This window comes from Haemaphysalis longicornis, unplaced genomic scaffold (assembly GCF_048455015.1).
Source record: "Haemaphysalis longicornis isolate Haplotype H1 unplaced genomic scaffold, Haemaphysalis longicornis Haplotype H1 scaffold_3, whole genome shotgun sequence".
NCBI classification, from domain to species: domain Eukaryota; kingdom Metazoa; phylum Arthropoda; class Arachnida; order Ixodida; family Ixodidae; genus Haemaphysalis; species Haemaphysalis longicornis.
This window is the reverse complement of record NW_027526335.1, coordinates 225,083,811-225,107,968: the sequence shown is the minus strand read 5'-3', so window position 1 is coordinate 225,107,968 and position 24,158 is coordinate 225,083,811. Positions and strand designations below refer to the sequence as shown.

Here is a 24,158-nt window from a genome sequence, read left to right as displayed (position 1 = left end):
CAAAATATTTGATTTCAGTCTCCAAATACGCCAAAGGCAGCTAAAAAAAAAAAAAAAAAGTCGCGCCCGGGGAGAATCGAACTTCCCGCCTGCACAACGTTAAGCCAGATTCTACCTATCGTCTACCCCAACAGATGGCGCATTCGTGCAAAATAGACCCTTGCATTAAAAAAAAAAACACATAAAGGAACAGGAAAGCCTGCGATTCACACTTTTTTCGCTGGGAACAAGTTTTTAAATATCGTTTTTTATTTAGCATACAGACAAAAGTATGTTGCCGAGCTACTCTATGTCATGGTTGCCAGCATTAGTTTTGGGAGGGACACATACGGCTCGTAGATCAGAAAATTCGATTTAAAAAGTTCTAGAGCGTTATCAGCAAAACCGTTTCTCGTCAAGGTGCTTTAAGTGATGCCCTTTCATTTGGGATAGAGAATATATACTCGACAAAAAGCGGTTGTCTGTCCCTTTAAGTGAGTATGCTTAGCTTGACGAACGTGCGCTTGAGGGACGCGTGCACGAGCACACGGCATTTCTTGGTGTTTTTAAAACTGCGCCACCATGCACAAAGAATTTCCTCAACAGCTTTGCTGTTAAAAAGGCGGGTGGAAGCCGTCCGCCCATCGCCCTCTGCGAGAACGATGTAGCACTTCTTGATTTTGGACAAGGGGACAGAAAAAGGGGTCCCTCGCGTGTCAAACGACGACAGCTGCCTTGACCTGCCCTTCTTGCAGGATTTTGTAATTTTTTAACTTCACCGTACCACACGATGTGTATGCGCAGGCGCCAAGATTTGGCGTTCCTTATAAATTACTTGTTTCATGAAAAAAGATCAGTTGTTAGTGTGCGGCACGCCCTGTTTTACATGTGCCTCGTAGTGCTAGTGTTACCCTTATTTTAGACTGTTGAGCAAACTTAGACCATTTTTTTAAAGTGTTCATACCAACACCCTTTTTACTGCAAAGGACTATATGTCAAACCCGTCCCCCAGTGTTCATTCCGGTGTCATTAATTTACTCGGACGCCGCTCCGTGGCTCCTCACCATCACTCCACCGATTCCCTTTTTTGGCAAGTTGCGCCGTCGGCAGCTAACGGCGGTAGTTCGGTTATAAGATTATTGCGAAAAATAAACGGAAGCACGGATGGGCGTCGATAATGCACTGAAGATTAGTACTATCCTCCCTAATATCAAATTCGTGCGCATTGCGAGCTGCAGTAGTCTTGGTCACGGCGCATTTCTGGTGCGTCTCAAGATGTGTTCTGGTGATCAGCGAACGCACGGCGGCGTTCGCTACTCTGCTGCTAGCTCGCTGTGCGCCGCCGCCGCCGGCCAGCATGATGCAAATCGTGTTTGAGCCTCTCGCTCAAATGTCACGTGGTTCGGATTAGCCCCGCACAAGGGAGAAGCGAGCATGTTGTTGCAGATCGTGTTTGAACCTCCCGCGCAAACGTGAAGTGGTTTGGATTAGCGGAGAATAGAACAGCGTCTGGGGAAAGTGTCAGGTTGAGGGCGCTCCTTGGTGACGACGCATGAGACATATGTAAGGGAAAGGCAGTGAGAGAGATGAAGCCGTAGCGGCACGTTCCGTACTCCACCTTAGCAATTGCTAGGCGCTCCAGTCCGTTTTCTTTCTTTCGTCGATGCTGCGTTCACTCACTCGGTTACGCGGACATACACAGACGCGGCTCCCGCGAAGGCCATGGTAACAACTGCCCCATAAAACGACCGAGACCCGACGTCGCCGTTTCCACTCAAATTTCACTTCGCCAAATCGCTGCCTATTCCTCCCTGTAGAAAAGAAACTTCCATCGTTGGAACGCCGGCTATAGTTCATATTTCTGTTTCAGCTTGGAAGGCCTTCGACATTTTTGCGGCTGTCTTTCACCCCTACGTATGCACCATAACCGTTGTTCGGTATAAGCGTGCATGGTTTGCCGGTAGAAAAAGCGGTGCGTGCACGCACAGCTAGGCTTCATGCTGCCACCGATGAAATGCCTGTTGTGCTGCTGGGAGATTTAAAAGTCTAAATTTAATGGCTCAACGCGGTTAGTAGGCTGTCCTCCTTAATGGAGTGGTGTGGGTGTACACTGATGTGTTACACAGGCATCTTACACAAAAAGTAAGATGCATAGGAGGGGGAAAGAAAACGGACCGCCACATGTGTGTACGCGAGAATAGCTAGAGCTCAAGGGCGTCCAGGTTTTCAATCTTTATGGGACGGATGCATGCGTTCGCTTGGAGGAAGAAGAGCAAGAATTGAAGCGTTGTCACGAACACAAGCCCGAATGGGCGCAAAAACAACGAAAAGCCGCTGGCGCCGCCGTGACCGCCTCAAGTTCAGCTCGTCAAGTAGCGGCGAATCCTTTTAGGATAACCAGCAACGTCCCCGTTTGGAACGCCAGCGTGAGCCAATATCACTTCTTCCGAGGGCTTTCAGGGGATACTTTCGACCGCGTCTGTCACTTCTAAGCACGCGCACACGACGGGATGGATGCCGGTTTATGCGTGCGCAGGTTTGTAGTGAAAACGGTGGGAGGGAGGGTGGATTGGCCTGCACGCGCAGCTATAGGTTTCATGCCCGTACTAATGGATGGCATATCCGTTGTGCTGATGCGAGGTTCAAACGCGGACGTTGAATGGCCCAATAGGACATGTCCGGAGTCCTTAGTGGTAGAGCGGATCGGGTTTGTATGTTAGGCTATGTTGAGACTACCGACGCAAAAAGCCATGTCGTGATCTTTGGACGCAAAAAACGGCATGTACCGCAGTTCGGTTGGCTGATACGTGAAATGACGTAATACTTTAAAGTTATCACGACAGTTGCACCAACAGTCTGAACCCGGCCCTGCACAAACAGTAAGTAGCTCATTACACAGGACGCAAACAAGCAAGGTCCATGTTTGCCTGCCAGAACAAAGCTTGGATTCTTCAGAGGTTCGTTCTGCTAATTGGCTGGGAAGAATTCTTCATGGTAAATTAAGATAAACGTGTTTTGTTTCGTGCACTACATGGATGGCACCCAGCTTTGCAGGTCATCCTTCTTCAGACAGTGGAAGGGCACTAATTTTTTTTTCATCTTTACACCCTTTTTCCGCCAAAACACGCTTTAAAGGTGTTCGCAATGGGACAAGATTCTGACACCCTTTTCAGCCAAAACAGGTGTGAGAAAGTTTATTGTGTATACTCCGGGGTAGCTTGTTGCCGGCATTGCGGTTGAGTCTCTGCTTCTCCAGCACTCAACTCCGGGTCCGCTTGGCGTTTTTGCCGTTGTGCCGCCGCTTCCCGAGCTCTCGCCTCCGGGGTACCTTGGTGTCTGCGTAGACGTTGAGCCGTCGCATGCCGCACCTTACGTTCGTTTTCATCAATGGCAGAAAGAGAACGTGTGGTCTGGAACGCGCTTACATACGCATGTGCACCGCAGCGGTCTCTCTCTCTCTCTCTCTCTCTCTCTCTCTCTCTCTCTCTCTCTCTCTCTCTCTCTAACCTTTTGTAAACCGTTTATTTTTTTCTTGTTAACCTTTCGTGAACCTTTTTTTCACAGATGTTTAGATTTACACTGTGCTGTGCCGTGAGCAGGGACGCCGGACGGACGTAAGGTGCGGCGCCCCAAAAAGCGGGAAAGAACGATAGAGATTCAGATACAGAAAGCGAAAAGAGCCAGTGCTGTAACGGCCTGCATAATCTGCGGAAGCCACACATTTAATCGTTATTGTATCGGAAATCGAGGTACTTGAACGAATTGGATTCTGGAAAACCAAAGAACTCGAAATCGGGAAAATTAAGAATCTTACGGAAGCAAACTGACGAAATCAAAAATGTGCATCTTAAACATCTCAAATACCTAACACCCGAGTACACAAACGCTAAGTGATTGATTGTAGGGTTTAACCGCGCCGACGCTTCACGGGTGATGAGGCGCGCTGTAGTGGAGGACTCCGGATTAATTTTGACCACATGGAAATCTTGAACGTGTGCCGAAATCTCGAACACACGGGAGTTTTTGCTTTTCTCCTCCATCAGAAAAGCGACCGCAGCGGGAGCTTAACGCTTAAAGAAAAAAAAGAAGGAAAAAACGGACGTTGTAAATGCGAATGAAAAATGGCGAAAATGATCCAGGAGAGCAAAGCCCTGCATGTCCACAAAATGCATATTTGGCGGAAGTAACACATTGAATCGTTGTAATAGCGCGAATGAAGATAATTGGTGGAACGTAATTTTCAAAGTCCGAAATTCGAAAGCGAACTGATGTACTTAAAAGGTGCGCCTTACATAGCTCCCCCACAAGAGATAGACTGAACTAAAAAAGCTTACAAAAGTATATTGGAATTATGTATGAAAAAATGGGGAGAACGACACAACCGTGCAATGCCCTTGATTTCCAGAAAAATATGTGCAATTGTTGAAAGTAACCCATTTATTCGTTATAATGGTGTACATGGAGATCATTGATCAAAGTTGAACAATAAAGAAAACTACATAACTGAATTGATTAAATCAAAATAGGCATCTTATACAGGTAAAAAAAAACGGATATCTCAACTAAACAAGCCCGGAAAGGAACACCGAAAATAAGAATGAAAAAATAGGGAAAGCGAACACTCGCTTGCCTTACGCCTGGCATCTGCTGAAAAATACATAATCAACTACATGCGCACAGTTGGTACAATAGTGTAAATTTACGTCATTGGCGAAACTACACAAAATGAAACAAACAAGCAACGTACATGGCTACCGAAAGACAAACCTGCCTCTAAAGGTTGCTAGGCAGCACTAGACAATTCTGTGAGTTCTCACGATTTTTATTATTCAATAATCCCCGAATAGAAACTGCGGTAAGGTCGGAAAATGCTCTTTAATTCCCCTCGAACGAAATTAGGTATACTGCGATGTAAACTTTGAAATCCGCCCAACTGCAGCTGTACGACATTCTTGAAGCACAGCGCACCAGAACACGGACGCGGACACAGCGCTGTGTCCTGTTGTTTTCTATTGTGTCCTGCTGTCATTGTCCGTGTAGTGCGCTGTGCTTTGAGAACGCCAAAGTACTAACTAGCCCTACAATCCACATTCGGCTGCCTTACGAGCACAAAGGATCAGAGACACGTACAGCTTTTTCAGAAACTTCGCAGTTCGAGAAAAATTCCTTTTGGTCGAGGAATCCCACCCGGCACCACCGCTTTTATAGCAATAGCAGTGCGGCTGTAATTGAAACAGATATCAAACTTTTTTTTCGCAGGAACTTACTCCAGCTTAGGGGATCTCTATTCGATCTGGTAAATTAATGAAATAAGGTATAGCTACTCGGATCCTGTCCCAGAAGATTCCAACACCGTCGGCGTGGTTCGTTAGGCCCCGGCCAGTTTGGAGGCCTCATGCGCGTCGGCGCGTTCGGATGTGTTTCCCATCGCGGCCCCCTCAGAGGGAATTCGGCATCATCTTTTCGGGCCTCAAGAACAAGGCATGCGAAGAGTTCTTGTTTAACCCTATCCATCTAAAATCTGAGTTGCATTTCTTTTATCATAGCAGGTTCCACTGTGCCGAAACAACATGTTCTTTTCCCTAATCACCCGTCCTTTATGGTGGCACTCCGTGCGTGAGTGCAGCTGTGCGCGTTCTTTGCGAGCAACAGTGGTGAAAGTCCTCGGGAACTTGGTGTTAACAAGCCCACGATGACATGTAGCTCTCAATTTTGAAATCAAATTTGATCTCAATCATCAAGGTAAAAAATTGGCCACGTATCTGCTCCTTTCTTCGCAAATGTCGACAAAAGACGATAGTTAGTGTCGAATTTTGCCAAGTAAATGCCTCCCTTCACTTTCCCGCTCACCTCTCATGTTATACCTCTTGCGTTGCGCTCATCCCAAGGTAAACACGCTAAAGGTTTGCTCAAGCCGATTTAAATTTACCGCGTTCCACTGCTCCAGGCCGGGTGCCTCGATGCCAGCGCTGCCGTACGACGGAGACGCGCGTGAATCGAGACGCCCTACTACAACGTGTATAGAACCGCGTTGCCCTAGTCCACATGCGTTCCAAGTAGAATGTGGAACCTATCTAATGGAACCTTTCGCAAATGTCGACAAAAGACGATAGTCAGTGTCTACTTTTGCCAAGTAAATGCCTCCCTTCACTTTCCCGCTCACCTCTCATGTTATACCTCTTGCGTTGCGCTCATCCCAAGGTAAACACGCTAAAGGTTTGCTCAAGCCAATTTAAATTTACCGCGTTCCACTGCTCCAGGCCGGGTGCCTCGATGCCAGCGCTGCCGTACGATGGAGACGCGCGTGAATCGAGACGCCCTACTACAACGTCTATAGAACAGCGTTGCCCTAGTCCACGTGCGTTCCAAGTAGAATGTGGAACCTATCTAGTGGAACCTTTCGTAACTGTTGCCGCTTCAATTCATAAAATTCGGTAGAAGCTACAGTGGTGCGGGCGACAGCAGGCGGCAGGGTAAAGTTTTTTCTGCAGTAGATGTAGCCTTTCATTTCGCAAAATTCAAGCATCTATGAATAGCTTTTATAAAGAAACACTGTAAATATCACTCATGTGTTGAGTTTCCCTCTTATATTTGCGTAATGTCATGTTCGTGTTCAACAATGTTGACACGTATTAACATATAAACCGGACTTAGACGCTTAGATTTCTCTGTGAGTATATAAGACTATTGCGCAGCTTCTGTTTCGCATTGGCCGGGTGGCTGAATCGAGTCACGCACACACAGACAGGCAGACCAAAATGTCTGGATTTCAGTATCCCAAGGAAGGCTATCGTCTTTAAAAAACATTTGCATCAGTGTCTCCTCGTCGCCCCAGCGGTTAAACAGCCTGACCCATTGGCCTCGCTTCAAGAGACCTCGGCATTCCCATAGGGTGACCGATGAAATGATGGTGGCTATCTGGGTTCTTGAAGAACTAGGAGAGAACTGACAGCATTGATCGTGGTCATGGAGTTGAAAAATGGGGGCACGATGTCTTCCTATTTTGATGCTTCCAGAGAGAGAGAGAGAGAGAGAGAGAGAGAGAGAGAGAGAAAACTTTATTTAGAACCAAAGGCGGTTCAGACAACCCAATTACAGGTCGTCTTCAGTGAATGGGGAACTCAGGTCTAGTGCGTTTTTGATGTATTGCACTAGAGCTAGCTGCTCCTCGAAGGTAGAGGCGAGAGTCAGCCAGGTTGGGTCAATGGGATATGGCAGCTGCGTTGGTGTGTGTTAGTGAGGAATGCTGGAAATGGTGTGAGGACATTCCCATAGGACATGTTGCTGGTTAGGATATCCACCACAGTGTTGGCAGACTGGTGGTTCTTGTGCTCTTCCTTTAGAGAAAAGATATCGTCTAGCTGGGGTGCATGTCGTGTTAGTCTGTGCTTGTCTCAGTAATACTGATTGCTGCCTGTCTAGGTTAGGGTGAGGTGGAGATAATTCTCTTCTGTTTAGTTTAAGGTTTCTTAGTGTATTGTTCACGATGCCACGACAATTGGACCTCTCCAGGGAGATGTTCGGTGCCCGGATTCTTAACTCACGGGCGCGCGTGTCTGCCCGAACGTTGCCAAACATCTCCGCGTGGCCAGGTGTCCAAATAATGTCGTAGTGATGATGACAGTGACTATTAAATAAATCTGCTGTATCTTTATTCATGTCATCAGTATAATATGCCTGCATGCTTCTTGGGAATCTGTGAAAATGATCACCGGGAGTTCTGTATCATGTGGACTATGCGGTGTGAAGGTATCGTGGTATCTAATGGCTCTGGCGATGGCGTGGAGTTCAATGCGTGCTGTGTTGATGTTGGCGCCCCTTATGAGAATGCAGGCTACTGCCGGATGAAGGTCTCTGTTCAGCACTAGTAGTCCCAACTCGGGTTGAAGACCTTGCTGGCGGCTGGCCCGAGTTCAGCTTGCTTGACGACTTGCCGGTTTAGATTCGGGTACCCAGAGTGTCAGCAGATATCATACAGTGAAGAAAGCGCAGTTTTTGAAGATATGAACGTTGATTGCAGCGAACTTGTGATCAGCAATAAAGAAGAAAATGCAGGCGGTGAAGAAACATTCCACAAAATGACATGTAGACTCCAGCGGGGTCGAATGGAATGTCGAGTTTTTAACCGTCTCGGCATTCCATTTTAACCATTTTAGCCATCTCGGCATCTCGGCAATCTCTGAGCACTTATGTTTCAAAACAATAGCATTACATCGGGAACATTGTTGATTAATGAAAACAAGGCTAGGTGAGTAAATGTAGGGTGAAACCCTTCTGTTATCAATCAAGCGGAACACGGCCGAAATATTGTGCGTGGCTGGAAAAGAGTTGAAGAGCCTTGCGCTGGCTTGCGCTGGTAACGAAAGCCATACAAGACATGGTCATGACAATATTATTGGATGAAACCTTGCTTTTCTCTGTAACCCGATTCTCACATCATAATATGTACCTTCTACTAAAACATAGAACGATGTATGGGAAAGTTACTGCAAAGTTTTTGGCGAGAAAAGTGATTAATTTACAATCTATCTACTGACGAGAAAACTTCGTCGATGTATGGGAAAGTTACTGCAAAGTTTTTGGCGAGAAAAGTGATTAATTTACAATCTATCTACTGACGAGAAAACTTCGTCACCACATGTTGGTAAATTGACTGTTTATTTTGCAGTTGTATACGCTGATGGCTATTCCGAAGGTCGGCGTGTGGTAATAGGATTGTTTCAAAATTCTCTGTGCGTGTTTTAGGAGTGTTACTAGTGTTATCGCCTTAGTGCACTTTTTATGTACTCAATTGTAGGAGGTTCCTCAGCGGAGTTTTTTCCCATTGACTGTCTGTAACCTCTACAGTTATTTCGCTGTTAGATCTGTTCGATCGCAACATAAACCTAACAAAGTAAACATAATAGGCTATGGCAACAAGTCACTCTTGCCTAAAAATTGGGTGTTGATGCTGGACTCCGAGTTTTATTGTTCGCAGTCCCCTTTCCTTTTTAACGTGTGGAAAAATTCAAACGTGTCTTCGGGTATCTATTCACGAGAAGAATTTTATTGGCTACATACCCCTTGCAGCCACCTAGATGGGTCATGATCTTTTAAAGCGCTACCTACGGTTCGATTAGACTAGGACACAGACAAGAGAATTACCCTGTTACCCTCTCTTTTCTAACCTCGTTTAACAGTGGAGCAGGACTTGCATGGTTTGCTGACTTGTTTGTGAAGCGTTTGCGCCCTATTTTCTATCGTAGTAGAAATGAAGACAAAACAAAATAAAACTTACTCAAGAGCCGGTACCCTGGTGAAGAGGCAACCGTAGTACGCCAGTGTGCAGATAGTAACTCGTAGAACATCAACCCAAAGTACTCGGATGATAGACTTTATAAACACCCGTCTCCGGATCGTATCCTTGTTTCTGCAATCATGGCCAATAGTTAGATGAAAGGAGCAAGCATAGTACGGCCTGTTTACTCTGATTACAAGTGCAATCTCAACGGACAGGCTGCATTATGACGATTCCCCCAAAATTGCAAGCACCACATATCACGAAACTAGCGCGTGTTTAATAGTCATTATAGGCCATTTTCCTGCTTGGAACGATCGTTGTTGTACATTTATCCTAAGTATAATTGAAGCAGTGTGGTTTATTCCTTTGCTGGTAATGGTGAGCGGTGTTTGCCCAAAATACCTTCCTCATATCCTTCAAATTATCTAGTATACCTATTGCGGTAACTAACGCACGAGGCAGCACTCCGACTAGGTGCATATGTAAAGCGCAGTAACTTGTGTAATTACTGGAGGATATGAAATGGGTTCTCACTGAACGGGTAGCCCCTGCCAATGCCCGCTTAAAATGTTCCGGCCGGCCTTGAAATACGCATAGAGGAGGTGCGTATTTATAGGGAGCTTGTATTTTTGGGAGTACACCAATTTTACTGGCTCTAACATAATTGACACTACTTTATAATCATTATCTTTCCCAAACACTTAATGTCCACTGCAGGAGGAGGCTTCACAAAGAGAATTGATAGGATTGAGTGAAATAGTACGCCTCGAAGGCGACATCTTTTTCTGGTAAGGGAAGAATATACTTTGGTAGGGCTTGGGTTTCTTTATACCGGTTCTAAGTTACAGGAACGGATTTTCAAACAACACATGTTGCCGTCTATACAGGCTTCAATTACATTGCTCTAGCGAAGCAGAAATTGCGCTTTCTTTCAAAATTCTTACGCTACCTAAGCGAGCAGAACAGCTTACCATGTACATTAAGTGAATATACACATGCATGTCCTAATTTACAACCTCATAGAGTAGAGGTCATGTTTCGGTACTGCGTAAATTTCTGCATCTTTCGACAAAAGATGGTTAAAAACGACGTTTCACCAAATATGTATTGTTTTTTTTTGATGTTCAAGCGTTAATTTTGTTTTGGTTTGCATATGTTCTATTAGGGAATTTTATGTATGTCACTATTGTTTCTATCTTTTTGTGCGCTATTAAACATACAATCTTTATTTGTATGTAGAAATATAGGTTTGATTTTTGGCAGGTTATTTTCAAATGTGTACTGTCATAATCTCTTCGTATGTCACTGCTATATGACTGGTTTGAAAGCCCTATGAAGCTTTTTTGAGCAAGCTTTAGGATTAGGATTCCCGTCAGAATTTCTTTATTTTTCAGCAAGTAAAACGATATAACTTTAAGAAACACTATACTGTGGTGTCAGGCTTCTTTGACGTCGTAAATGTTTCTCACTATGTCTTTAGTTTGTGCGTTCGTAAAAGGCAAACAGTATTGTTTATGCGCAGTCTTCTGTCCTGCTGCTTCAAGGGCACACGTTTACGCTGCCCCCGTTAACGTGGAAGCTGGCTCAACCCAGGCTCTCAGAATGGAGCGGTTAGAAATGCCTTTCAATCTCTTTTAGTTTTCATAACAGTTTCTGTTTTTCGATAAAGTTGTGTTTGCTAACTGCACCAAGTGGCTTCGCCACGACAAGGTCGTGTAACCCCCTTTTCTTGGCTATACAGGTGCCCGCAAGCATTCTCGTCCTTGTGTTCACACCGTTTCTCCTCGAGTCCTCATTGGACGCTGCGGGGACGGACGCTTTCCCGTCTTTCACCGGCAGCGCGCGTCCTCGGCCGCTGGTTCCCGGTCTCCCCGACGCCGCCATCCTCCGGTCGGCGCCCCCCGTGCCTCCGGCAACAGAACGGACGATTGTCGGCAAACCGCCACGCTTTTCAACTTCCACTAATGGGACGCCTATATAGGAGTGATGACACCGTGCGGCTCCCCGTGGGCTCGGTGGCTCCGCCGCGACAAGGTAGTCTAACCCACTCCTCTTCGCTATGCAGATGGTATGCGAAAACCATATGCCCGTTTTGCTAAAAGATCGAGCAATTACTCTTTCGTTGAGCTGCCGAGCCCACACTGTTGCCTTGTTGTGGCCGTCGAGGGCTGTCATGCAATGTACGAGTTACTTTTGATGTTGTCGGGAGATGTCGAAACCAATCTAGGTCCTGATCTCACCGAAGTTTTTAATCAACTCAAGAACATCGCTGACGACATCAGAGCAATGAAAGAGGAGCGGTTGGCGGACATTGACAAAAAGTTAGATGCTCTATAAAAGCTTGAAACGGATCTGGCACGTTGTCAAAAGGAGGTTACTTCTATGAATAACATAATAGAAAAACTGGAAAAGACCGTCGATGAGCTTGAGAACAGAAGCAGGAGATCAAACCTAATCCTTTAGGGCCTACTAGAGGGTAAAGATGGAACAAACAAGCGAAACACTCCAAAAAATTGTGAACGAAACGATTTTAAAGGACACGCTTGAGTAAGAGCCGGTTCAGATTAAACAAATACATTGTCTGGGCAGGCCAACCCCCGTCGAAACGCGGCCTGTGATTTTCAAACTTTCGGATTCGCGACAAAAATCTGCATGCAACTCTAAAGCAGTGTAAGAAGCTCAAAGACACAAGGTACTCCATCGGAGAAGATTTCTCACGCAGAATTATAGAAGTAAGAACAAACCTTTGGGACAGCGCAAAAGAAAATCGGGACAAAAAAGAAAAACTTTCATTGACCTTCGACAAATTGTACATAAATAACCGCGCCTATGTCTGGAGTGAAGAAAAAGGAGAGATGCTACCATTAGCCAAAAAAAAAAAAAACGACGAAGCACGAACGCGGTCAATAACCCGCTACCGTTCACAAAACAAAAAATAACCCTACTGAACCTCAACGCACGAAGTATCGTCAACAAGGTACATCCTCTTGAAAATGCTTTGCTGCTTTGCGAACCAGACATCGTAGCTATAACTGAAACTGTGCTATCACAAACTGTCCGCAATCACGAAATAGTGCCACCAAACTACGCGATTATCAGAAAAGATAGGCCATCCCGTGGGGGAGGCGTGGCACTGCTGATACGACGATATATTTCATGTACTATTCTTCCGGCAGTTCCTAATACTGAGGCAATTTTTTGCAAGATATTCTGCAAGGCAATGTTTTGCAAAATATTCCGTAACAGCATGATAGTAGTGGCCGGGTGTGTCTATCGGTGCCCCTCTTCCAATCGCGAGTGCATAACAAATGTACGCGGTTTCCTTCAACATCACGCCCGTGGTTGCAGAATCATCGTTATGGGTGACTTTAACCTCCCAGATATAAATTGGAGTAACATGTGTTACACATCACGTGGATCAAGTGCACTAATTGATTTCATGCTAAATCTTAACCTCCGCAATGTCATATAGCAACCCATGCGTGTGCAAGGAACTTCAAGTATACTAGACCTAGCATTCCTCAGCCCTCAATTTGAAATCGAACAAGACCAGATTGATGTCGTAGAGGAGATCTCGGACCACAAAATGTCCATTCCATTTCCGTTATTGTCAACATAAATTTCCGAAGGCATTACATAAGGGGGGTCACTTACGCTCAAGGGCCGGCTTACGCTCAAGGGTCACTTTCGTATGCGATTTACTGGAACCCCAATAGCGGGCTTTACCCTTGCGGATGACGGTTGCATACTAACACGCCTGGCGCATGAATTCCCGGATTTCTGAGACTCGGCTAGCATGTCCGACACAAATGCTAGCACGCTTTGTGTTTAAATCAAAAATATTGTTTCGCACTGCATAAATAGCTTTATTCCGTTACGGCCGACCCGTTCACGCAGACACAATCCATGGATTACACGAGAAGTCATACATGCCAAACGAAAAGTAAAAAAGTACGTAAATCTTTAAAGAAAAATGGCGCAAACTCTTCCAATTTGTCTACCCTGACACGTGCAACAGAAAACTTCAAATTCAATTCGAAAGAAGCAAAGCAATACTACTTCGAATAAACGCTTCCTGCCTTCCTTAATAAAAATAACCCGGGTAGATTCTGGAAACATATGCGCCTCCCAAGAACTGACACCCCCGATTTTTCGCCTCGAAAAAAAAAAAGCTCAAGCTAATCTCTACAACATTTTGTTTCACTCCATATTCACCAAAGTTAACGGAAAAACTCCAGACGTCTCATCCTTTGACAGTGTTACAATGGACCCAATAATTATGACTGATGAAGGAATTCTGAACCTCTTGCTGAAGGTTGATCCAAAAAAAGCTTGCGGGGTAGGCGACATTCCAAATGAATTTCTCATGTGGTATGTAGAATGGTGTAGCAGGTATATAGGACCAGTTTACCACAAATCCAATTCATCATCAAAGCTTCCCTATGACTGGAAAAAAGCCAAGATAACACGGATACCTAAAGCAGGCGACAGAACAGACCCTTCTAACTCCAGGCCCGTCTCCCTCGCTAGTACATCATGTAAAACACTCGTACACATCATCCTGAAGCATCTAACATTGCTCTTAGCAGCTAAAGGAATCTTATCATATAGCCAACATGGCTTTAGAGGTGGACTGTCAACAACAACGCAGCGCACAGAAGTTCTACATGACCTTGCTCCTTCTATCAACAACCGCACACAAACAGGCCTCATAGTCCTCGACTTTTGTAAAGCGTTCGATTCGGTGTGCCACAGCAAACGAATGGCAAAACTAAAAGAATAATTGGAACGGGAAATTTAACAAGTTGGATTGAAGATTTCCTACATGACCGTTCTCAATTTGTGATCTTTGAACACGTGCCATCAGAGAGCAAACCTGTAACGTCAGGAGGCCCCCAGGGTTCCGTCAGCTTCTTTTGGTCAGCTTCTTTTCCTTATCTTTATAATGACATCACTGCAAAAATCGCATGCAACATGAACCTTTTCGCTGATGATTGCATTATCTACCAAGAAATCAATACTCCTAGAGACCATCTCGTGCTCACTTATTCTCTAAATCAGCTTGCCAATTGGTGCGACAAATGGCAAATGAGTATTAACCTGACAAAAGTAGTGTGTACGACAATAACGAGGACAAAAAAAAACCATTGATTTCTCTTACCACATCAATGTCACGCAACTGGTCAAAGTAAAAGAACACAAATATTTACACAACACACAGCTATATATCAAAAATATATCAAGGAAATGAACACAAATATCAGATGTTCGAATAGCATCTGATCCTAAATGGGCCTCGCACATCGCAAACACTACATCCTCTGCCTTGAGCAAGCGTTTTTTATATTCCAAGATGTTTCCGGCTTGCGCCAAAATGAACTAAACTCCTAGCTTACACCACATACATAAGGCCAGTACTAGAATACGCCACCACCGTATGGTTCCCGTATACTGCTACCAGCATTACAAAACTGGAAAAGGGTTCAGAGGCAAGCCGACAGATTTATATACCATAATCATATGCGGACGGACTCCACTTTTAATTATGTTAACCGATTGTGGGCTTTCTACACTTAAATTTATAGCACAACAAGGGTGACTAAAGTACCTGTTCCCACTCTTGTACAATCATTATAAAATCGACGCATATAAGTACATCCGCCTCTCCGGAACCCGACAAACAAGGCAAAAGCATCCGCGCTTTTTAGTGGAATATTCCTGATATAACGATGCCTTTAAGTATTCATTTTTTTCCACCCGCCATTAGAGAATGAAACCGCTTAAGCCCGTCTATCACTAACACGGATTCACTATATAATTTTTACTAAGAATCGCGAATAGTAGCCCCTAATAGCAAAACATCAAATAGTTGGAAATATTGCATCCAGTTCCCATTCACGTTACGCTGCAGTTCACTGCACAATGTACAGCACCTTACGCCTGCATCGCGTGTTGCAAAGTATCTTTTTGCGGCGACTCTGAAATGTTTATTCGTCCTTTATGTTTGATTTCTGTAACATGTTTTTCCTGTTGTTTTTCTGATTTTATAAACCTTGTTCTACACGCATGCTCTATATTCGTTACTTGGATGAAAATAAAGTGCTACATGCAGACACGTACGCTTTCATGATCTGTTCGACGAAATTTTGTTGAAATATGAGTCGCGCACTTCCATTTCCTGTCGACACCGAACACCTGGCTATATCAACAAAACCTGCATGTTTCCTTTTTAACAGCTTAAATAACGTTTATTTACCACTGTTATGTTATGTACCGAGTATACTTACTGTTATTACCTGTGTTTATTCATGTATACCCACTGGTTCTACTGTTATTGTCAATTATTGATGTGTATTCATGTATACCCACCTGTTTTACTGTTATTCTCTATGTCTGTTTATATATGCCCACCTGCTCTGCTCTCAAATAATATGGCGCATAACTTTGGCTATGGGCTAAGTTGAACGAAATCATAGGAATGGCTCAAAAGTGGCAAAGTGCTTTATATTGTCTTTGTATAAAACATCACAGCACTGGTTTTTGCTTACCCGCGGTTCAGCCATTTATCAAGACACGTGACTAGTTCTTTACACTTCATGCCTCGTCTTAGCCTCGGAAGCACAGGGTCCGTTTCTTTGCTCCCCCGCAGTATTTCCCGAAAGAGCCTGCACCATAAGAAAAGGAACAGAAACAAATTACATGGTGAATCTTTTTCAGTAGGTCGCAGGAGAATAGAGCCTAAAAGTTCCTTTCGCAGCATGCGCATAGAGACGCAAGCTACCATTTTGTTCGTCCCACTGTTTCCGGAGTTTTAGACGAGCAACTTCATCAGACATCCCTGGGGATCACTTACTGTCCTGTAGTTTAAGAATATAAAGTGAAAACAGCCGAATAGAGGTCTGCTCGTGAGGCCAGGGGAATTCTCGTGAATTTTTGTTTTTGCGCAGATACGCGCGCATTCAGGATGCTCGAAAGTCTCTCGGGGGCTGTCTAGGATAAAGCGGCAGGGGAGCTCTGCATCGTGGATTTGAACCATGTGTTCGCGCGATAGAAAGGTCCGAGCATGGGCAGCGGATGCGGTATCCCAATGCGGTTTTGCTGTTTTGGATGCGGTTTTTGACCCAGGCAGGGTCCAAAACATGGATGTATTGGGCCCCGTTTAGGGCACTGGCTTTGTACTTAACAACATTACAGTTCCGTCCACCACATTTCTAAGGCGAAAGCCTAAAGCGGGGATTTCAGCAAAAAAAAAAACCGCGTCCATAAAATAAACGGCCCATTGGAAAGCGTTCTATGTCACTAAAGGTTCCATACGATGAGCCGAACGTCCGCACTAGTCAGGTGGTCTTCCACGCCAATGCACCGCAGAGGGGGAAAGCGTAAGAACGCAGCCGGAAAAGCGAACAACATCAGATAAATTCACCTTCAAGGACAACCCTCTCATTACCTGAGAAGCACGCGTCCTTATTCCACCTCGGCTGCAAGTCGCACGAGTACAGCAGTTTTCGACACGCGTAGGCGGATATTCAATCCAAGCTTAATTTCCGTGACCGCCATTAGAATCAACTTGACGAAGTGCGTTTGTGAAATACCACTGGGAAAGCGAGTAAGCATCAGTTCCAGGTGGTAGGCATACCAGCACTACGTCCAATGTAAGACCCGCCTGCCGACGACGCGTCTGCCCCTGGAGGGGGGTGGTCTGAGCGCTCGATCGTTTCGAACGTGTCTCGTATGGGCTCCGCCTAGTGTCATGCGCTGAGGCGAAACATCCAGCAATTGAAGTGCGACTGTTCGCTGAGGGCTGTTTATTGTTTTGTAGCGTTAAGAGCATTCGGGATCAGGAACTGGTGAATTATTCTTTGAAAATGCTGCTTGATTGGTGTGTGCAGTGGAATATGCAGATACATTATGGAAAAAGTGTGTGTGCAACAGTTACACGAAAAAGACCCCATTGCATTTTAACTATACCATGAATAACAATGAAACTACGCGATCGAGTAAGCTAAAAGACCATGGTCTCACCAATGTCCCAAATAAAATGTGAAATGGAATGAATGAATAAAGGAAGGAGGGAAGGAAGGAATGAAGGAAGGAAGGAAGGAAGGAAGGAAGGAACGATGTAGAAGGAACGCAAGAAAAATAACATGGCTAGAGCCTAGTTTGCTATCTTGCGCGTGGAAAAGGAAACATGGGCAAAAAAGAGAAAGGAAAGAAAGAAGAAAAATTGGAGCATACAGGTATGCCCAGCGCTGAAGCACTGAACGTTCAAGTTCAGTGATCACCACTGAAGGCTTTCAGTCTATAGTCTGGAGTTTGTCGGCTGCGGAAAGCGTAACAGTTCCTTAATCGCCTTCTGTGGGGATGACAGAGAAGGCCAGTGACACAGAATCTTCTCCTCCGTAAATGGACGTCGAGAGTCCAAATATCTCAGTGCTGACGACAACGTCTTCCTTTCAGGCGAGTAGCCTGGGCACTCGCACACAACGTGGCGTATCGTCTCCGGCGTGCCGCACGCTTCGCACTACTCAATTGCTGCCATTCCTACTAAGTATGAGTAGGCATTTGTGAATGCCACCCCCCACCAGAGACGGCAACGAAGAGTTGCGTCAGAGCGTGGGAGGCTTAGTGAAAGGGGACGTTGTAGGTGCGGGTCAAGGGCACCAATATGTGCTCATGTGAGTTCTGTTGACCATTGAAAACATTTATAATGTATGATACTGCCCCAAAAAACTAGTTTTTTTAGACGAAAGCTCAGATAGGCAACTGTGGAAGTTAAGCTGGTGGCATACAAAACGTTTGTGCGGCCGACTCTGGAATATTGAATAATAATCAAAAGTATCAAATGAATGAGCCTTAGCAAGTTCAACGAGTAGCTGCTAGGTATATGTATGCAGCATATCACATGACTCAGTCCGTAACTGCATTATACGTATATACTTACCAAAGCTGAACATCCTTTAGTAGCATGGGGTCAAAAAATGGCCAGACAAATTGTTACACGAACTATACAACGTTGAGTTCAACTTACGTCCTGAGTTACTTTCGCAATTTCCCAAATGAGTGTCTCCCCGCATCAATCATCCGTATGCTGTTTGCCTTATCCTGTAGGGATTGATGCTTCTAAGCATTCCTTTCTTGTCAAAACTACTGTAGACTGGAATAACCTTGACCCGCGAGCATTTTTCGAACTAAATAGCACTCTGTAAAAACATGGAAAGGTTTCTAAACCAGCGTGATTTATGGTTCTTGTCAGTTGTATTGTAACGTGTGCACCTTTTGGGCATATGGGTGTCGTTTATGATGTACTTGCCCACTCCTGAATAAACCGTAAGGGCTAGGAGTATCTTCAAAAAAACAATGAATAAAAAATTTCTAATCCTACTCAGTATCCTGGGCACGTAAAGCTGGCTGCCCAAGGGCGACTACGCAGCTGCTCGTGTATTGCGGGAAGAGTAAGCCTTGGTCAAAGCAGGCCCTTTTACTAGGGGTGCTAGGAAATAAAAAATCAATTTCGAATATTTTCTTTCACTGCGCCACTAAAATAGAGAAACAGCATAGTTTGTGCTGCACCGACTAACGTAGCTAGAGAAATTGCCATGTTCGAATTGAGTTCGACATTTGTAGGTGAATGCCGGTAATTCACCATGTTCAAGTTAGTGAATAGTACTTTTATCACAGTTGATTGGCAGCCCAAGTAATGGCCCAGGCATATGTTTACGCAATAGCCGCAATCATACCTTTCAGCTTGACACAAATCTATGCCTAGTAGGCTGTAGGTTCGGGCGATTTGGTAATCAATGCAGTTCTTCAATTGCGCAAAAAAGGAACAGAGACTGAGGAGAGGCGACACGAGACAGAGCGCATTTTCAAGCAACTTTATTAAGAAGAAATCGCAGATTTATACTGCCCGCTCTCTCTCATACACACTCATCCATAAACAAGCAACAAACACCTCCTCCCATCTTTGCATTACCACACTATTAGGGCACGTGTCACTGCGATTGCGGTTTCAGGATAAACCGTTCTGTTGGCCAGGAAAGTGTATCTCCTTTTCTGTAAGTGCGAGGGAGGGAGTGTTTTTACACAGCAGTCCCCAGTATGCGCTATGTCATTGGCCTCAATGACCTCGCGGGTCGTATGGCTCCTGTTCGTCGCTATAATATAACACATATCAAACAGGGAGGCACATTTGCATGTCCGACATTGGATAGCCAAATGTCCTTAGTTAGTGTTTTTTAAATTGCTAGCATGTTCTTGCGCAGGCGATCATTGATACACGTCCTCGTTTTTCCCACGTATATATTTTTGCAGTCTAACGGAATGACACGCGTAGCCCACTCAACAAACCTAACCCTGTGCTTGACTTCACAAAGTGGTTTCTTGGCGTTACAGTAGCTCCTTTTGCACAAGTATCCAAGCGTCATGGGTGCGGAAAACACACGAAATTGACGCTAGCGGTGCCGCTAATCTTTTTTAACCAGTGCGATAACCCATGCTTTTATGGAATGACTGCACACTTGTGTTTTTGCTGCGCGTTTACACAGTCACGGTCACGCAGACCCTTCTTTGATTGTTTGAGCACATCATGCGCAACAGCCATAAAAATCTGCTCGGGAAAACTTGCTCGTTCAAAGCCTAACTATGCAAGTTGGCTGCCTTAAGATGGCCAACTTGCATGTTTAGCCTTTTGTTTATTTTGGGAATTCATGATTTTTTAAGGATATTTATGAAGCACAGTTTGGCTACGCCCCGCTTCACCACTTTCGAATGCCCCACTTCACCACCTGCGTGCCGGAAAACCTTTGCTTGCTTATTTTTCAGGACACTCGACAGTGGTGAAGTGGGGCGTAGCCAAACTGTGCTTCATAAATAGCCTTAAAAAATTATGTCTTCACAAAATGAACGAAAGCCCAACCATGCAACTTGGCCGCGCTTTGAAAGAGCAGGGCAACGCAACGGTTTATCAGGAAAACGCAATCCCAGTGGCACGTGCTTTGAAAGCGTGGTAATGCAAAGCGGAAACGAGGTTTTGTTCCTTGTTTTCGGATGAGTGTGTATCAGAGAGAGTGGACGGTATAAATCTGTGAGTTCATCTTAAGAAAGTTTCTTGAAAGTGCTCTAGGTCTCCTGTTGTCTTAGTTCCTTTTTCGCGGAGTTGACGTACAGCAATCTATACTGTTGAGAGAAGCTACACCATACATGGCTTAGGAGCTACGAAAAAAAACCTGTATCCTTAAAGCTGCTCCTCTTACTAAGTATGAGGTAGCAACTTACGGAAACAGCACGGCGGAAGTCATCCGCCCGAAAACAGAAGTGTCATCCTCGTTCTTCGGGGCCGAGGTTACCTGGAAGAAAACGATTTTAAATCTTCTGTATCTAGCTTTTGCATCCGCACGGTTATATAAATATAACCCTGCACTATCTGGAAAGCGTTGGTCGCACAGAACTAAATTTCTGGTGCACAGTAACAAGGTTTAATTTATTGAAGCTTTGGCAGTTTTTGTTTCATTTGTGAAAAACAAATTCCTAGTAATATGCTTTGCACAATTGAGAGCTTTTTTATAAAGAGCAGTGATCTGGTGACCACCTCAGACCTACGTGCGTGTTTGAAAATCTGTATTTCTTAGAGATCCATCTACTCTTCTGCGTATATCTTTGAGCGAGAACTGAAATTAGGAGACGAAGAAATAATTTATACACTGAGGAACCTCATAAGAGGTAAAACTTGGGCTGCTTCGTGCATAACTTCGACAAGAAACGGCAAAGACCAGACGGGACGGGACGTGTGCAAAAAACGCAAGTGTTTGTCTGCTTCTCGTCCCCCCGCATCGCTGCCGGATTCCGTCGACTTCATATGAAGGCGTGTGAACCCTCTCAAGATATTTTTAAGCCAAAGCCTTAAGTTCCGGGTTCTCTGAAAAAGCGTCATTGCTGTTGTTACAGTCAAGGGGAAAATAAAGAACACGTCTGATCCGATGGAATTTGAACCCGGGACTTCATGATAGCAGCTAAAGGCTCTACAAAATGGGGTGCCCATTTTTATTCAATACACGGAAAATTTAGGCGCACTCGCGATCACAAAACTACTAAGAGAAGACCCAAAACTGTCAGGCATCTCCATCTGCGGTTTGTCGCCCTTTAGAACTCAGGAAACCAGATACGCATCCAATAGATTAAACCACTCCGCTGGATCATTCTGCGCCGCATTAACATTCTTCCCCAACGCTGCGAGTTCACGAAAAATGGACATAGTTAGCCGGTGGCTAGCGGAACTGCCACAAGCTGTACAAACCAAGTACTACAAAAATGTCATAAGGCACCCGATTAACGCCAAGAAAAGGAATGAACAGAATTTTGTAAGGTATAATATCAATGTTCTTGCTTTAGAGTCCACTGCAAAACGTCACACAAGAACACAGCGTCACGGCACACCACAAACAAATGATCAGTTGTCTCTGGCTGATTGCGTCGGCGACCAAGGAACAGACATTTTTTTCCGCGTGCATACATGTTTCAACTGAGGGTGTTGAAGAATGATCGAGGCTTGAAGAAAAACGTTTTCGCGTTTGGTGGAACACACATTTATTAGATCTTTAAAACGGTACTTTAGGGGACTTAAGTAAGGCTGGAGATAAATAGGCACCGGGAATGTAGCCTTTCAACTAGAATGCTCGTCCTAGTTTTCCTCTACAGACTAAGAGGCATTCGAACAATACCACGCGGTAGGTAAGGTAAAAGTGTCCACAACCTTCTTGAGCAGTCCCCATGGCGGCTTTGTGTTAACTTCGCCCGTACTTATACCCAAAAAAAGCCTAATGGAACTGCTGAAGTACAGTTAGTAAAAGCGGGTGATCAGAGAATTAGTAGAATAAACGAGACACAAGTTGGTGTACAATAACGGCACGAGCCCAGCACTCCCAGCCTTTAAATGAAGAAGCAAGGTTTCCCTGCGCATAGGTTCCCATTGAGAATTACACACAAAACTAGCAAAAAGTCTATGTGAGTCTCAACATTTCATAGCACATACTGAAGCACTTCAAGCACATAAAGGAGCTTTGTCGCAAGAAAGACTTTAAATACTTCCGCACGTGCAAACACAGAACGGTCTCGGCCTCTCCATGCGTGTGATGTGGGATTTAATTGCGTGAGTGCTGACGAAAAATGAGGCCCAGTGTTCCGCACTTGAGAAAAAGACGCGCATATACTCAAGTGGGACACCATCCCAATGAATACCTGCAACTCTGAAGTGTTTCCTTCCCCATCGTTAGTTTTTTGCATGTTAACATACGCTCCAGAGACGTCACAGGACTGCTTAGTAACTGTAAGGCCTTTTTGTGCACTCTTTTTGTCAGCAAAATGATACGTCATATCATCCGCATAGGCAAGTAGCTCGTTGCCAACTCAGATTCACACTTTTTCGCTTCACAGATGGCATTTCATATTGCCTCCAACGGGCTGCGTCAGGTAACAGCAATCTAACAGCGTTAAAAAAACCAGGACACCGAAGCATGCTTTAATCCCGCCGCAATAAAGAAAACAGTGAGTCTTAGCTGACCGTTCTTGACGGACCGCTCCACTGCCGGCGGCCCGCTCAGCGCAAACGCTCCGGAGCGTCAGCAGTAAAAACACTTTTGCCTAAGCGATACCCATGGGATCAATTTTATAAAGGGAGCGGCCGCCGTTTTGATACGCCGCGTGAGCTACATGCAAACGCAATTGTTCTAGGGTTGGGGCGCCACTTTGAGGGCGGGAAAAGGGTGAAAATCCCCAGGAGGGAGCTTGCCCACAAGGGCGCAAAGCGACATGCAAAGCCAAAGTGGCGCACCAACCCCTGAACAAATGCATTCGCATGACGCTGCATGCATTCGCATGAGCCAAATGCCGTAAATTTTTGCCTTATTTCACCTTTTTTGTATAATTTAGTCGCTGACAGAATATTGTAACGTAGTCTTTTGGTCACATACTGCCGCTACTGTAGCATGAAGATTGGAAGGGAAAAGTCGAGACGTCGAAGAGGTTTTAAAGGATAACTTGTTTACTTTACGGATGACATTGGTAACATTTAGCACATACGAACTAGAATGAATACACTTGTTACATAGATTAGAAAGACAGTCAAAGATTCAGAGTACTTAGCGGGACATAGTTGGCGGGCGAATGGCTCCCGGCGGGAGGGCACGACGACGAGCGGCAGAGTGCGGCTCTCCTGGTGTTGCTCGCTCCCTCTCGCCGCCAGAGGGGCCGCGTTATATTTGCTTTGGGGGGACGCATTGGGGGAAAAAGCGCATCCTAGCGTGTGCGGACCGGATGGGAAAAGGCTAAGGCCCACCCGCAGCCAATCAGGAGGACGCTTCTTAGCTCCAATCAGACATGTCCCCGCCAAAGTGAAAAGGACCAAAAACACAGACACAAGGTTCCGACTCGAAAACGCGCGCTTGGAGAATTACGGGCGTAGAGCAAGTAGTTAGACAAAACGCACTAAAGTAAACAGGGGAAAAGGGAAGGTCGTCGGAAGTACACAGCGGCCCGCGTAGGCGCGCAACGGGGGGTCGGAGACGCCAGTGCGTGCGTGTAACACAAGATTCGCCGATGGTCCCTCTCGAGAGCCGCGTCTCCCGAGTCGGCCGACGGGCAGACACACGCGCCGGAGCTGTTTCTTGGGAAAAATAGGGGGCCACCGCCCAGCCGCGTCCGAAGCGCTTTCGCACACAACATTTTGGAGGATGAGCCCTGGCTGTGGGCAGAACTTAAAAAACAACCAGAAAAAATCAAGACATCTCCGCTTCGCGACAATATAATGGTCCCAAATATATTTAACAGAAGCCGCTAAACTTTCGAACAGCCATACAAGACCCGCGTAGGCCCGCGCTTCGGTCGAAGTTATTCGCTGGTGTTCTAA

The 24,158-nt window shown here is 45.2% G+C and overlaps 1 protein-coding gene across 4 annotated transcripts in view; it reads right to left on the bottom strand.

Annotated features, from left to right (window-relative positions):
- LOC144176019 (multidrug resistance protein mrp-7-like) overlaps positions 1-24,158 on the bottom strand; it is a 367,249-nt gene that overhangs the window by 219,912 nt on the left and 123,179 nt on the right. For all 4 annotated transcript variants that reach the window (XM_077705122.1, XM_077705124.1, XM_077705123.1 and 1 more), the window contains 3 exons: positions 20,534-20,604; positions 15,808-15,924; positions 9,257-9,388 (listed from right to left, as the gene is read on the bottom strand). In XM_077705122.1, the coding sequence (XP_077561248.1) occupies positions 9,257-9,388; positions 15,808-15,924; positions 20,534-20,604 (320 nt within the window). The remainder of the gene's footprint in view (positions 1-9,256; positions 9,389-15,807; positions 15,925-20,533; positions 20,605-24,158) is intronic.